The following is a 16,358-nucleotide window of genomic DNA, read 5'->3' as shown; positions in this document are numbered from 1 at the left end:
TTTACTGCTCCAAATATTTGAATTGTTTCTCAAAATAAAAGTATATTGTGTTCAAAAGAGAACAAATATATTTTAGAGCAGTAATCACAATACCGTGAAACCGTGATATTTTTATCCAAGGTTATCATACCGTCAGAATCTTATACCGGCCCATGACTAGTTGATTGTGCACTCTACTACAGCTCTTGTGGTTTGGTTAGCGTGGTGACAAATCTCCCTTTGCGCAGTACAAGTAATGAATGGATCTCATAGCACAGTGCTTTCCACATCCAGTGTGAAAACCATTTTACATCTTGCATTGACTATGGCTGCAGAGAGAGTGAAATCACCATGTTGTGTACTACAAGCAGTGTGGTGCAGCATAACCTTTTTTCAGCTGATATTTTCAGCTGCTTTTCTCTTTCTGCCAATATGTATTTAAAATCTTACTTGTAGTGTTACGTTGTTACTGATGCAGCCTGTAATCTTCATCTATATCTGATCTATTCATCAAATGGGGATGATGTGTATAGGAATGTTTAGAGATGATGTGTTTAGAGTCTAGGGGTGCACCTAAATGAAATTCTGGGCTGAAACTAAAACTTCATTATAATAATTTATTAAATATTGCTTTGATAAATTAGGTTAATGTTAAACTTTGTCACCGAATTTAAATGTGTGTTGGTCAAAGGACTACAATGTAGTTTTTAGCAAATGTTAGCAAGATTTTTAAACTATAACGTCAAACACACTGATTTAAAAAAAACACATGTCAATAAAATAAACGCATTTAATTGACATTAAAGTTTACTGATAGTGAACAAGTCATTTAACCAGCGATGCCATTACATCCAAGTAGCGTAATTGTAAATGCACTGTTTGAGTGAACTTTCCTTTTGTGATGGGCATGTGCAGTACAGAATGGACTGTTTAGCTATTTTTCAACTTTAGTCGAGACAATTTTTATCTTGAACAAGCTAGTTGATTGTGCGTTCTACTACAGCTATTGTGGTTTAGTTAGTGTGACGACAAATCTCCCATTGTGCAGTACAAACCATGAATAGATCTTATAGCGCAGTGCTTTCCACGTCCAGTGTGAAAGCCATTTTACATTGTGCATGGACTACGGCTGGAGGGAGAGTGAAACCACTACTAGCAGTGTAGTATAACATAGCCTTTTTTCCGCTAATATTCTCAGCTGCTTTTCTCTTTCTGCCAACATATATTTAAAATCTTTGAACGGATCTCTTCTAATGAAAAACTTGGTGCATTATCTTGATTTCATTTTTAATAAGTTTGACGAGAATGTTTTTAATATGAAAGTCAACACTTTTTAGTCTTTCTCTTTTTAGAACCTGAATTTGTTCAGGTGAATTTGTTAATTACAAAATAATTGCGTAAAAACAATTTAGCAGTCGCTTTAAAGTGATATAACAAAGGAATGCATGAGACATTCATTCTTCAAAAGTAATAACACTATTGACAGTAAAGAATTATTGCTCAGAATTAGGGTTGTAACAATATACCGGTATGACGGTTTACCACGATTTGAACGTGCACGATTATCATACCATGAACAATTGCATATCAACGGTTTTAACCCTTAAAGACCGAGACAGCCGCCCGCGGCTAAAAATAAGTATTGCTCTTAAATGTTTAATAACTTTTGATCCGCTGATCCGATTCATACAATTCAAGGATTGGCATAAAGAAGAGAATCTCAGCTTTCCAGTGCTGTATCACATAACATTCGCGGACTTTCAGAGGCTCCGGAATCAGTGTGGTTACGTCATCAAAATTTGACCACGCTGATTTGACAAAGAAACGCTCGTCACTGTGTCTCCGGACAAATCAGACATGATACATTGATGCATTGTCCCTCCTCCATGCCCAGATTGGTTCAAACTCGCTATATCACAACCAATAAGCATAGGTTTCACTTTTGTTTGTGGACCAAGCTTTTTGAACAACACGGAATGAGAGATGGGCATACATTTATGCGTGGCTAAATAAAACGCAAAAAAAAAAGAAATAATTCTCATACTAAGTACTTTTGCATGCACAGCAGCAAAGAAACATGACAAAACAGTGACACAGCAAAGAAGAACTGCTGCTCTTGCTGTTTTCAAAAGACGCAAATGAAGGTGCAGCTGTTTGTCTGTCCATATCCACAGACAACCATATCCATGCTGGCACATAAAACCTAAGGATGTTCCATATTGAATCTAGTTTCGTTATGTAACTATTTATAGTATAGTAAATATTTATATCTATTTTTTTACTGAGTATTTGCACCATGTTTATTTGGACTTTATTTGGACTTTGACACATTATTTATTATTTTATTATTTTTTTATTTGTTCATTGTAAGTGGTGTTGTTTATAGTAACTAAAAATATATTATTTGGAAAAAGTCAAATTTGCTTCACTGTTCTATTATTTTGTAACATTTGTAACATACCGTATACCGCGAAACCGTCAAACCGTGGTATTGTTTTAGACGATTATCATACCGTAAAAAATTCATACCGTTACAACCCTACTCAGAATGATTGCTTTGAAAAGGCACGATTTCTATTTTCATCTTGCATTCTCTTGCATAAGGATATTTATTTAATAAATTTAACTTGGTTTAATTTTGCGCAATAACATAATTGAGGAATGCAAAATGCATCCTTCAAAAGCAATAACACTACTAGAATTACCAAAGAATTATTGCTCTGAAATGGCACAGCTTCCATTTTATCTTGCTTTTTTATTCTAAATTTATTTTAAACAGATTTTTTTTTTTTTGTTTGAACAATAATTGTGCACAAGCTTGTTATGGCCTGTCATGAAGTGCTTTGTTAGGAAGCCAGTGGAAATCCTTATGTAAATGCAGAGTTCTGGTGTGCCTTTTACTGTGGCTCCTGTTGCTCTGATGTTCAGCGATTTGCCTCACACCATCAACCGCACTGCCTCTAACCTACTTTCTCTCTTTCCCGTAAAGCCTGTGAAATAGCTGCTGGTACCTATGTGTTACCAGCAATCTTCTGACAACCAAACATACACGCACACACGCATGCACACATCACATGATGTTCCTTTCACCGCAAGCCACAGGTAGAGGATGAGCACAGAAGGGACTAGGCAGAAGACGACGACTGTGTAGATCTGGATTTCAAACAGGTCCTTGCGCAGATGACAGGAAGTATGAAGTTTATGTAGTGCAGAGATGAAGGGCAAAACCACCACCGTATTAGAAGCTTCCCCTGTTTTCTCATTATACGATTTACATACTGCACAGTGAGCAAGGTGCACGTGTATAAAAACGCTCACACACACACACACCTGCGACGCAGTTTGCTGGAATCACACCTGCAGCCTGGCGGCATGTTTTAGTGACCCGTTTCTGGAAGTTAAACAAGCGGTTGTCACATTTTAGGCTTTTATGCAAATGCAACTTGGTCTTTTTGGTCGGCTGGGGTGAATGTTGCATCAATGCGGCGTGCATAAATAATGACGTCTCGCATGTCTGATAGATGCAGTCCATCTCAGACAACCACATTTTAATAAGTTCCACTCATTGATTATTATGTTTTTTTTTTTTATCTGTCTCAGAAAGTGATATCATCACCTGCCATATCTGCCAGATCTTTCTCGTAAACAGCGCAGTGTAGATTGCACTTTGAATAGAATTCACTCATTAGGTCTGTGACCACAGGCAGACCACAGATGACTTTTTTTCTTTTTTTTTTTCTTTTTGCGAATGCGGTGTCCTACTGAGCACTCCAGTTCTCTGCTACAAGCTGCATGTACTTTGCACCGTGTCACTGTGACCTGCTGTGGTCCCTTTTTTTTTCTTTGTGGAGAGTTGTTTGTTAACTCGTGCTACCAGACACCTTCAAAAAGTCACAGTTCAGAAGCTGGATGGTCGTATCATGTATTGAAACAGTAGAGCTGGGTTCTTTGAATCCTTGTAGGCGTTCTTTGAAGAGCAGACAGAGTGGTTCAGAGTGCAATAACACATCTGTGAGACCACGAGCAGGTGATTGTTCTCATTTTGTTCCTTCCGTTCTAAGAATGAACGACTTATTTTTCGTACGGACGTCATGAATGGGTTGATCAGTGTGCAGTCCAGCATCACTGCCTACAGCTTTTTATGTCTGAAGAGTTATTGGAGATCTTCAGAAACAGCACAACTAGCCATTCTACATTTTACATTTGTGTCCTTGACTGTTTGGCAGCTGTTTCCTGTTTTAGCGGCTTCTTGTTTCTCAGAAGCCAGAGACTTTTTTCCTTTCACTGTCTCTTTAAGTGCAAAAGCAGCTATTGCTGTTACACGAGATGGGTTATGTGCGAATGTGTCGTTCCAAAACAAAGACGCAGTATATTTCTAATGTATGTGGATATATGTATGTGTATATGTATATAGAATAATAATAATTTTATATATATATATATATATATATATATATATATATATATATATATATATATAAATAATTATTATTATTCTTTCATTATTTTTTGTATATAAATGTGCTTATTTTTCATTAGCTTTGCATTTGATTTTCACTAGTTTGCCTGATAACACACATGCAAAGAAGACACAACTAATTAGTTTAGAAGAAAAGTTATGTGTAATAAAATTTATTACAGGGGAAAGGCATTGAACACATGAAGAAAGGGAGGTTTAAAAAGACATGGAAAGCCCAGACAGCATCTGAAATCTCCCTGTTTTTATAAAACAACCCTGGCTCTTATCAGTGTAAATTAATATTTGCTGCTTAAATCCCAACATCTACATTACCAGGATGATGAAGATGAAAACAGGGTAAACATTTGGGCAAGACAATTATTCCAAACACAGACAAGGAAACTATCTTCTGCTTTCAGGAATAAAATAAAGCTCCTAGTATGGCCCGGCCCATCACTTGACTTGAATTCAACAGAAAATAAAAATGGCCTTAAATAATATGTACTTGCACGGAAATTAATAGTTTGTTACCATGTAGTTATTGTGTAAATTCAAGTTTTTTACATTGTACTTATGCTTGTGTAAACACCTGCATGTAATTAATTTTTGTAATTAGATTTATTATCTCACTGTTTAACATGCCTTACATTTTAACCCACTCTTAAACCTGCCCATATCACCAAACCTGTCCCTAAACACACCTGTATCCCACCTGAAAAGCACCACGGGTGTTCTTCAATACATTATGAACACATTAAGTATATTGTATTTATATTTTGATGTAATTGCATAGTAATTAAGGCCACTTAATATAAAGTGGGACCTAAAAAATAATGGTCAGAATTAAACTTTTTTAAACAAGAGACATCTAGAAGCAGTCAATACCAAATATAGCCTTTTATACAAAATATTAAATACATTTCAGTAATCATTTATTTTTCAAAAAATGAACAATATATTTAAGTATTTATTTATCTTCGTTAATCTTAGTTGACAGTCATAAAGTTATTTGTTGTTAATTCTTGTTCAATTTGTGCATTAACTACTATTAGCAAGATTTTAATAATGTATTAGTAAATGTGAAACTATGATTAATAGATGCTTTACAAGTATTGTTTATTCCTGGCTCGTGCTAGTAAATATATTAACTAATGTAACCTTGGTAACACTTAGTACGCCTGTTATTAATATACTGGCTGTGTAGTATTTATAAAGTACATATTCAAATTCAATAATACTGATCCAGCCAGTACCTAAAATACATTACTGACCAATATTAAGCAAGGATTTAAGAGTTTATTGAGGCCTTGTAATAAAGACACTCTAAATTGTTTGTTAACAAAGTGAATTTGTTTTGTTATTTGTTTTATATTGTTTATTATTATTATTATTATTATTATTATTATCATAGGTCTCAAACTCTATTTCTGTAGGCCCGCAGCTCTGCACAGTTTTGCTTCATCCCTGATCAAACACACCAGATCCAACTAATCAAGGTGTTCAAGACTACTAGACACTATTAGGCAGGTGTGAGTTGTAGGTGAATGGAGCTAAACTATGCAGAGCTTTGGCCCTTCAGGAATTGAGTTTAAAAGGGTTGTTGTTGTTGTACTTTTTATTATTTATTCTGTACAAGAACACCATTTTTATGTCTTATTTACTATATGCCACATTCACCTGTATTATTTATTTATTTATTTATTTATTTTATATTTTAGAGCAATGCTGGTGTTCGCCGCTTCACCAAGCCACTAGAGAGCCTGGAGCGTTCCCTGGAGATGAGTCGTCAGCGCGGGAGGAAGAGGGCGCAGAAAAGACCCAACTACAAGAACGTGGGAGAGGAAGAAGAGGAGAAGCGGGGATCGGATGAAGGGCCAGAAGAAGAGAAGGAAAAGGCTAAAGGTACAGAGGCTAGTTCAAAGGCCAGCAGGACAAGTGGGGACAAGGAAGGTGAGTAGCACTAGATGAATGTCCCAGCATGACTGACTGACCCTCCATTCTTTGGATCACACCACACTTCGGCTGTGGCTCTGCTCTCAAAACTGACAGAACACCTGCGGTTTTTGTGATTTAGATTTTTTTTGTCCCGCGCTGTTTACAAATTTGAAATAGTGAGATTTAGATTTGAAGTAAAAAAAAAACTAATTTCTAATAACTGATTAACTGATTTCTTTTATCTTTATCATGAAGACAGCACATAATATTTGACTAGATATTTTTCAAGACACTTCTATACAGCTTAAAGTGTAATTTAAAGGCTTTTAGGTTAGGGTAATTAGGCAAGTTATTATATAATTGTGGTTTGTTCTGTAGACAATCAAAAAAATATATATATCTGAAGGGGGCTAATAATATTGTCCTTAAAATGATTTAAATAAAATTTAAAAATGCTTTTATTCTAGCCAAAATAAAACAAATAATTCTGTGTTTACACTGCATGGTTCAAGTGACCCAATTCTGATTTTTTTTATTTACTTTTTTCTCCTATGTAGCACATATCGGATATGGCCCATGTATGTGTAAGCAGGAAAAAATCACATGGATTCAAATGTACTCAAATCAGATTCAGGCCATGATTCAGGCCATGTGGAAATTTATCCTGAATGAATGAATGAAATAATTTTCTGTTATATACCGTTCCTAGGGTATATGTAAAGTTTTTTTTATGTGTTAGAAAGATATCTCTTTTGTAAACTAATGAACCTAGTAGAAGTCAATGATTTATTTTAATTATTTAGCTTGACATGTTTACTGTTCCAAAATATTATAAATGTGTGAAAATGAAAACTGTATATTGAATTCAATGTGGAAATCTATGTGTTGTTTTTTACTAATATATTTAAAAGAGCTTATTGTAGAGCAGAAATCATATTACAGTGATACCGTGATATTTTTATCCTAGGTTATCATACCATCAGAAGCTTTTATTAGCCCATGACTAGCCCTTGTGTCTGTAGTGTAAGCAGGTAGATCAGATTTTTACCTGTCAATGTGAATCGGGGGTCATTAAAACCTGTAGCGAATGACGTCAAGTCTGACGCTTTCATTTTAGATCAGACTTTAGCAGAGTCCCAACTCTTAAATCTAAGGACAAAAAAGCTTTTATACTGTCATGTAGCGAAAGTATTTAAGGATGTTAATGAGAGAGCGTGAGCACAACATCCACCATGTAAACGATATAAACTAATATATAACTATTGCATACAAGACGTGCATAAATCACATTATGGACATAACATTAAAATTCCTACTGGTTTAAAAAAAGCTTCAATTAAAAAAATATGTACAAATGAGAATTTTTCTGTCATAAACTATAGCAAAACAACTTGTCAAAAAGAAAAAAAAAAGAAACCCTGAACATTGTCCCTTTGCAGTGTGCTGTTTAAATGCTAACAATCAGATACGAGTCACTACAAAAGGTGATGTAAGCGGGTCATCCAAAAAAACGGATAGTCACAAAATCGGAATTGACCATCAAGATCTGCAGTGTAAATGCAGCTTAAGACTCTCCAGAAGAAAAAATATTATAGGAAATACTGTAAAAACTCTATGCTCTGTTACACATAATTTGGGGAAGAATTCACATGTGGGCTATGAATTTTGATTTCAACTGTATTTGAAAAAGATCACCTGAAAATAGGTCATTATTTAATCCGCTTGATGTTGTTTAAAGGCTATAAAAAAAAAAAGAAATTATATTTTAAATCGTCCAAGTACATTTTGAGTCACAGCAATAATTAATAAAGCCAATTTTAAGTTTAAAACATAAGTTCAAGTTTTACATGTTTCCTTTTAAAGTTTGTTCTAGATTCAATGATAGAATATTTAAAACTTATGCTCAAAATTTTAACGTTCATGGCAAATTGACCAGAATGTAAAAAAAATAAAACACTGTTTATTAAACATATTTTATTAGACTGTAATTTTTTACATCGTTTAAGGAGCTTGTTTTATTCTGTTGAGCAATTTGTAATTTGTATATAGCTTTAAAGGTTTTTAGAAAGAATTAGTCTAATTTTTTATTCAACCATGAATGTAAGCTGGCGTGGCATTAAACAAAAAAGAAACACTCCTTGGGTTATTTATGTAAACAATATTGCAATCTTTTCCCAACGAATTTAGGGATAGGCCAGGGTTTGGTCTTTGATCGTTTCGGAGAATTAATTTGAAATCTGATGTATGGCATTGATGATCCAGCAACACCTTCTAGTTGACCAAATCCCGTTTTGCCTGTTTATTGAATTGTTTTGCCAGTTGCGAGAGCACTCCACCTGCTCACGTCATTTTCTGTGTTTTAGCACGGTCTCTTTGGTCCACATTCATTGTGTGCTCTTCACCTCAGTCTCCGATTGGGCAAAAGCCTCACCCCCACCCTCTCCCACGATGGAAAAAAAAAACTTTAGTCTGTCTCCTTAATCTTGCTGGTGGGGAACATGAGCTAAGCCCCAATCTCCTGTCCTGTTCATTCCTCTGTGTGATGATGTCATTCCTTCATCTGTCCTTTCTCCGGTCTGGCACACAACCAGTGTTAATTGAAGTAACTAAAGTTTAAGACTAATTTGAGGATTGCGTGTTCAGTGGCAAACATCCGTTGCTTCTAGCTTAGGTTTTTTCTCTGTAACACCGAGTACAATTTTAGAAGTATACAGGATTTAGGATGTTTGCGTTTAGTTGTCCCTTATGTAGTCTTCAACCATAGATTTTCTAAGGGAGTTAAAGTTCGAGATTTACATAAATGTTACTGAAATCAAAGTAACTTTCCAGAATTTACTGTATATTAATAAAGCATGCACTAAAATGCATTGAATTTGTTACAGTTTCCAGTAGCTCTGTTTTCAAGCATCAAAATAATAAGTGTAAGTAAGTGTAAATTTTCCCCCATAAATTGCAATAGATTTTTTTTTTTCTCATCAAAAATAATGCCTATGATACATTAATTTTAAATATGTATAAAACATTTTTTTTTAAATAAATATATTGATTTAAATAAATAAGGATCTTGGTATAGCTCCAAGATATAAATAGTTGTCATTTTTATGCGCTAAAATAAATAAAGCAGGCTAGGCGAAATAGCGATATTACTGATGTTTTGTTGTTAAACTAAATAAGAATCTACATTATCGATGCTGTCAAAGGTCCCTTATAAAACTGAAAATAGTTCAATCTTTCGCCGGGAGATTGCAGTGGCTGAACAACACTCCTGTGCATATTATAGACTGTAAAATATAGGTGCATATAAGCCATTCATAACACAACACAATCTAACATAAGCTTAGCCCGACTAAAATAGTTTTAAAACAGAACATTTCCTAACAGTAATACTTCAGCTATGGTGTCGTCCTTCCTCCAGCGCGCAAAAGTAACTTAAATATTGATTTAGGATTTTCAAAAGTTTCAATTCAGCATCTGATTTCACCGCGTTTGTGATTTTGTCGTGTGTGCAGCAGATGTTGTGAACGCGCAGCGCTCATGCATGCGAGCACGCGTGAATTGCGGATCTGAGTGAAAAGACATGCGCAGAAGTCCAAATCTGCATTTGCTGATAGACAGTTTGAGATATCAGAATTTTGGGAGATATAGATATAGAATATTTAATTGGATGAACATTTTTTAGTTTTATGTCTTATCCAGAATATAAAAATACATATAAATACATTTACATCATTTACTGTAATAATTTCTATTGAACTGTGAAGAGAATTTCAACCAGCACAACAAAAAATGTTTCTGAAGACAATCACCTACTGCACCTTTTATTGATTAGGGATGTTTGGTTATATTAGGCGGATACAAACAAATTATGTAAAATTATGTTAATAACTGTAAAAAAAAAAAAAAAAGACTAAATATACTTGGGCAGCCGTTAATATACTTAGACGGCCCGCTCAAGTGAAGTCTATGTGTGGGAAGCACTGTATATAAATACATACATGCATATATAACACAAGAGAATATAAAGAACAAATAAAAACTTAAATTTAAAAATCGTTCAAAATAACAATTTAACTTTTTAACTCATATTTTTACCAGGACTGCAATTATTTGATCAACAGTGATATTATATTTTACAGTCAATGAAACAACTGTCATGAATATACAGTGCCTATAGAAAGTCATCATACCCTGTGAAAATCTATAGCTTTACTCACACTACATCCCTGCTTTCAAAAGTCGTAGAAATGCACAGATACTGAAGCAGAAGGCTACAAAAAAATTCAAGGGCTGTAATAGTTGGAATGTGATTTTGTTTTTAGGCTGTATGATAAATGAAGTAATTATTTCAAAGAGGAATGTTGATTTTTCTATTGGCACTGCATATTGAAAAATAAATAAATTTAGTCTAGGCTAGATATTAATCCTTTAATATCTGTGTGTTAATAACAAACTTTTACTATATACATTTAGGAAGCGTTCCCTTATGACTCGCACTGTTAGATTCAGTATTGGAAGTTATTTAATGCAAATGCGTGATTTCACTTGCTGAAAGAAATGTCTGCAGGCATACACTCATTTCATTGTCGGCCTTTTAGTTTACGTTTGGGTGGGTCAGATAAGTTTACTTCAGGAATCTGACATACTAGCTGACATCTGACATACGGAGGGTTGGAATCCAGCTCTGTTGTTATACTCTTTGTGTTTTGTTTGTGTTTTTGCAGAAATTGAGATGGTAGTGATGGAAAAATGTCGGATCTCTGACGTTTCCACATTAACAGAACAAAACATTACAGACGAGGAGAAGAGCGCAGCTGCAGCAGCACGATCTGAAGGACAGAAGAGCAGGTACTCAATCAAAACCTTCAGCTCAGGCCTTACAGAAAACACTGCATTTATTGGCTCAGAAATAAAAACATTTATGAACAACTTTACAAAATTAGCTCTTTCCCCGGCAGTATTTTTAAATGATTTTCAGTTAAATTTAACAGTCCTCAAAATGTTTTAACTATACACATATGAGCTTATTACAATTCAAAATAAGTAAAGCATCTGACCAAATATATGGCTTTACTCTTTATTTTGAAGTATAAAAAGCTAATTTTACTCATTTTAGTTTTCATGTACAGGACATTTACCGGGGTCTTAAATTTAAAAAAACAAAGTTTAAGGCTTTAAAGTCTTTAATTAACTGAAATATTGTACTGTAGGTCTTAAATAATTATAAACAGATCTTAATTTTACTACGTCTATGTAAAGCTACCCAATCAGACTAACACCCATCCAGTCACTAACATTCCATCTCAAAAAAGTTTTAATAAAAGTTTATAACTCAACTTACCAATATGGTTTTCTTGTCTTCCACAGTTTTTTTTATTTTTTTTAGCTTTAAGGTGTTTAGCATTTAGCCTTAAGTATGAAATTTCAATCATAATGGTCTTAAAAAGATCTTAAATGTCTTAAAGTCTTCAATTTGACTTGATAAAACCTGTAAAAACTCTGATAAAAAAATAGGAAAAATATATTAGTGCATTATGTCACAATTCTTACTTTAGCGGTGTGTTTTATTTAAAATAAAGTGAAATTTGAGTAGCAACAGTTTTAGTTGTTTCTTTTAATCAGAAATAAGGCTTTGTGAGTGTTTAAAGTCTTGGCGAGCATTGAACCGATTGAATCAATGATCTTGCAATTGGCTTGTTACTCTCAGTTCCACTGAAGTGCAGCAAAGCTTTTCTGTTTTGGTTGACATGCTCCAGGGAAAGAGAGCCTAGGACATGTGCAGACTGTCTCCCAAGCTAATCCAAAACGGATTTTTTTTTTTCTCGAGTTTCAATTCACACACGGCATGTCTGTGAAAAAGCCATTTTCACAGAAATCGTTTGTTTGAACATCATTTGAGACTTAAAAACGTAGTCATTACAAGAAAGTTGTACATTTGCAAACGAACAACATTTTTTCAGACATTCAAAATACGATTAATCTGACTCCAAATTATCTCCTGACCCACGTTAAAACATCTTTTGTTAATTTTTAAATAGTACATTTTTCAAATAATTTAGTGCATTCGAGTATATTTAGATTTGTAACAGACCTAGTTCTCATTTTATCAATAAACGTAAATTGTAGTTTCTAAGAAATGGTTGCTAATTACAGGGCTCGCACAGGTGCTGGAAATCCTGGAAAATACTTGATTTTTAAAATAGTGTTTTCAAGATTAGAAAAGTGCTTGGATTTCAGGCAAAGTGCATGAACCTGCTTGAATTTGAAATTGCAGGGTTTAAAATTGCGACTGTTTTGCTTGCATAAAAGCCTGACATTTTATCTATGTAAGCTCAAAATATATTTGAGGGCATATGTGTGAGTACACACACAAATAGTTGCTGTACGACCAGTTTTCATTGCAAAATGTTCACCACTTGCGCAGATTTAGGAGACGTTCACGCAGAATGCATATCTGCACCAAAAAAAAAAAGCAAAACGCAGCACACAGAAATAGTTGAAACAGTTGAAATGTCAACTTGCTGCAGTAAACAAAGCCTGCAGTGCTTCTGATTGACCTACTGCTCTTGAACTGAATGTGAATGGATTGGTTAATATCAGCTGTCAATCACTTGGTTCAGATGACAGGGAGCTACAACCACATAAATGTAAATGTCTGGATACGAGAGAATGAAAATAACACTGACAGATTTTGTTTTAGAAACCACCTAAAGTTGCAGATAATGGCACATCTGATCAGTGATCTTGTGGTGAATGTTAATCCACCCTTTACACTTTTCGAAGAGTGGATAAAAAAAACTTCTGGTGGGTTAAAGTCCACTTTGAAAATGACTTAATCATTCACTGTAAAGTCTGTGAATAAATGTCAATAAATCTATGCTCCAAAGTATTCAACAATTTAGGTTGAAATGCCTTATTGTGTTTTTTTTTAATAGCACAATGGATTTAAATGTAAAAAGAAAAAAAAAACATATACTCTATATATAATCGTAATTTACAGTGGTTGTTAGGTGCTGGAAAAACATAAAAATGCACCTTGAAAGTGCTTGAAAAGTGCTGGAATTTGAAGTTGGAAAAGGTGTAAGAACCCTTTAATTACTTGCCCAACACCAGATGCCTCCTTAATAATCTTCTGATCCATGCAGGACAATTAAGAGGCAAAAATCGTCAATCATCAAAGCTTTTTCTTCCAAATTTTTTTTATTTGTTTATTTTTTTCTCAAGTAAATTGTTGCACTGTAAACATCACAAATAAGTGCTTTGGCCATCTACATTTAAAGAGTAATGTGAGTGCAGGCCATTGAAAAAGGGAGACAGTCACACTTTTAGTTCGTGCACCATTAGTCTACATAAAAAATGCGCTTCTTATCCCCAGACTATATCCTGTTTGATTTCCAGATAATAGCTCACCTAGTCATTGCCTTACATGTTTGCAACTCTCAGACAATGCAGTATATCATCATAAACCATGCACTGAATATTTTGCACATTGTCCTCATTACAGTGGGTAGATTTGCTGTTTTGAAGAGTGGAAATGATGGCTGTTGACTTATTTGTTTGTTTTTTAAGGCCCTTCCTGGACATGTTGTATTCTGCATTGGACTGCGACACAGAGGATTACCAGGCACTGTTTGTGCTTTGCCTCCTGTATGCCATGTCTCACAGTAAAGGTATCTAATCTTCACAGGAATAATAGACTTAAGCAAAGCATACTAATTGACACTAATGTTTGATTTACCAATTTTGTGGTTGTCAAATAAGAAAAAAGGGTGTTGTACGTGTCAATAAAATGATGCAAATTGCCATTGCTGACATTATTTACATAACATTATACAGATAACTGTATTGTAGTACTTTATACATGATCTTCTCTATATCAAAATATATGTGCATCTTTATTTTACCTGTTTTAAAAATATATATTTTACCTCTATTTTAACCAAATAAGTTGCCCTTAAAAAAGTAATAAAAAAAAAATAATAATATTATAAAAATGTGGAGACAAAATAATCAGCTTTGTTTTGAAGTACCCACAATATTTCCACAACATTACTATGGTATACTGTTGTATTGAAATATGTAGTATTCAACTAGGGGGCGATACAGCAAGAAGGTCGCTGATTCGAGCCCCAGCTGGGTCAGTTGGCATTTCTGTGTGGAGTTTGCATGTTCTCCCCGGGTTTCCTCCGGGTGCTTCGTTTTTCCCCCACAATCCAAAGACATGTGGTATAGGTGAATTAATTAAGTTAAATTATCAGTACTTTATGTGTGGGTGTGAATGCAAGAGTGTATGGGTGTTTTCCTGTACTGAATTGCGGCATCCACTGTGTTAAACATATGCTAGATAAGTTGGTAGTTCATTCCCAACCCCTGATTAATACAGAGACTAAGCCAAAAAGAAAATGAATGAATGAGTATGGAACTGTACAAACAGTAAAGGCAGAAATGAAACCATTTCTTTTGAACTTCCTTCAAAAAAATAAAAATGAGGAAAAAAATGGTTCTGGTTTCCAAAAAGGTTTAAACAGCTATTGTATTTTTACAGCTGTTCTCAGCATTGAGAATAAGCAGAAATGTTTATTGAGCAACAATTCATCATAATAAAATGATCATGTGATGGTTATGAATGTCGCTTTGACATTACAGTGAAAAGGTCTTAACAATTTTTTGGGGCTTATTATTGGCTATGATTGCAAAGTTATGTGTTATATTCAAGATGCAGTAGGCCTGCACTATATATCGCTTCCATATCGATATTGCAATGTGCTCATTTGCAATAGTCACATCGCAGAATATGTAATTCTCAGTCTGAATCATAGTTGATCAGGAGCCACAGAATACATTTGATTTATTGAGTCATTGCTAAGTTTAACCATAATCGAGTGAAAGTTTAGTTAAATAATTCACAAGTATAAAACATGTTTTTAAGTGACTGCATTTAAAGAGAGTTTAAAATTGGACCACATTTTGGCACAAGAAATAATGATGCTTGGAAGTGCATTGAATTATTTATAAGATTTTTTGTTAAAAAAAATCGTACAAATTTTGTCTTGTTTCTAGTTCAGAGATCTACATTTTAAAGCAAAAATAACATTTTTTTTTTTAAAGAAAAAATCCAAATTTTTAGAAATTAGTTCTAGAAATGACACCAGGCAAAGTAAGAAAAGCATGTTTGTATTGTAATTTTTCAGTTTCTGTACCTGAATACTGTTAGACCTCCCAGAAAAAAAACTGTATTCAGAAACTGTATTAATATTGCAATATTTATTGCAGAAAAATTAAATATTGCAATATCAGATATTTCGAATAGCGTATGGTATAAAATATTATTTTAAAAATGTGCGTCTGCCGAATTCATGGCCAGACAGTAGACCATGAATTGAGTTATTGAGTTAAATTGACAAAACTGACTAAGAGCTGATGACGGCACAGTTTGAAGTTTGGTCAACCAATCAGCGGAGAGAGGGCACAAAGAACATATTTTAAAGTCATTTATTCATTTCGGTTAACTTGCATTTTCATTTTGTGTTTAAAAACAAAATGTGACAGAAAGAAAAATACAAAATTGACAAAACTACATTTTTATGTCTGTGAGAGAGTTTAAATTTAGCATGAACAAAAATGAGGAAAGAAATTATGCGTAGGTACACGGACAATTAATAATGCTTAACACTGCGATGCAATGATTATGTGGTTGCACCAATGTAACAAATTAGATGACTTCATAGTTATTTTTATAGCTTGTTTATGTGAGCTTGTGTGTATGTGCAGGTATAAACCCAGAGCTCTTGGAAAGAATCCAGCTACCTGTGCCGAGTCAAGAGAGGAACACTTACAGTCAGGTGCTGGTGGAGAGAGTGATCCGAATCATGAGCCAAGCTGCTCAACCAGGTACATAGACCTAAAAACGAGCACACACACACACGCACGTCCTACTCGTATCATTCGCACATTTACTGATGATTCCAAAAATAATCCTTCACTTGCT

General features: G+C 34.2%; 1 protein-coding gene across 16 annotated transcripts in view; it reads left to right on the top strand.

Moving 5' to 3' along the window:
- Nucleotides 1-16,358, top strand: part of clec16a (C-type lectin domain containing 16A) — an 81,251-nt gene that overhangs the window by 20,752 nt on the left and 44,141 nt on the right. For 8 of the 16 annotated variants that reach the window (XR_015480848.1, XR_015480849.1, XM_087244541.1 and 5 more), the window contains exons 10-13: nucleotides 6,157-6,340; nucleotides 11,095-11,218; nucleotides 13,940-14,040; nucleotides 16,142-16,261. Coding sequence is in view for 13 of the 16 variants with exons in the window: in XM_087244541.1 (XP_087100667.1) it covers nucleotides 6,157-6,340; nucleotides 11,095-11,218; nucleotides 13,940-14,040; nucleotides 16,142-16,261 (529 nt within the window). In the remaining 3 variants the exon portion in view is untranslated. Of the gene's footprint in view, nucleotides 1-6,156; nucleotides 6,389-11,094; nucleotides 11,219-13,939; nucleotides 14,041-16,141; nucleotides 16,262-16,358 lie in introns of all 16 variants that reach the window. The other 8 variants (XR_015480847.1, XM_087244539.1, XM_087244542.1 and 5 more) reach the window with 1 other exon arrangement.

The sequence above is a fragment of the Danio rerio genome, chromosome 3, assembly GCF_052040795.2.
Source record: "Danio rerio strain M-AB ecotype USA chromosome 3, GRCz13ab, whole genome shotgun sequence".
NCBI lineage: Eukaryota > Metazoa > Chordata > Actinopteri > Cypriniformes > Danionidae > Danio > Danio rerio.
This window is presented reverse-complemented; position numbering and strand designations above follow the sequence as displayed.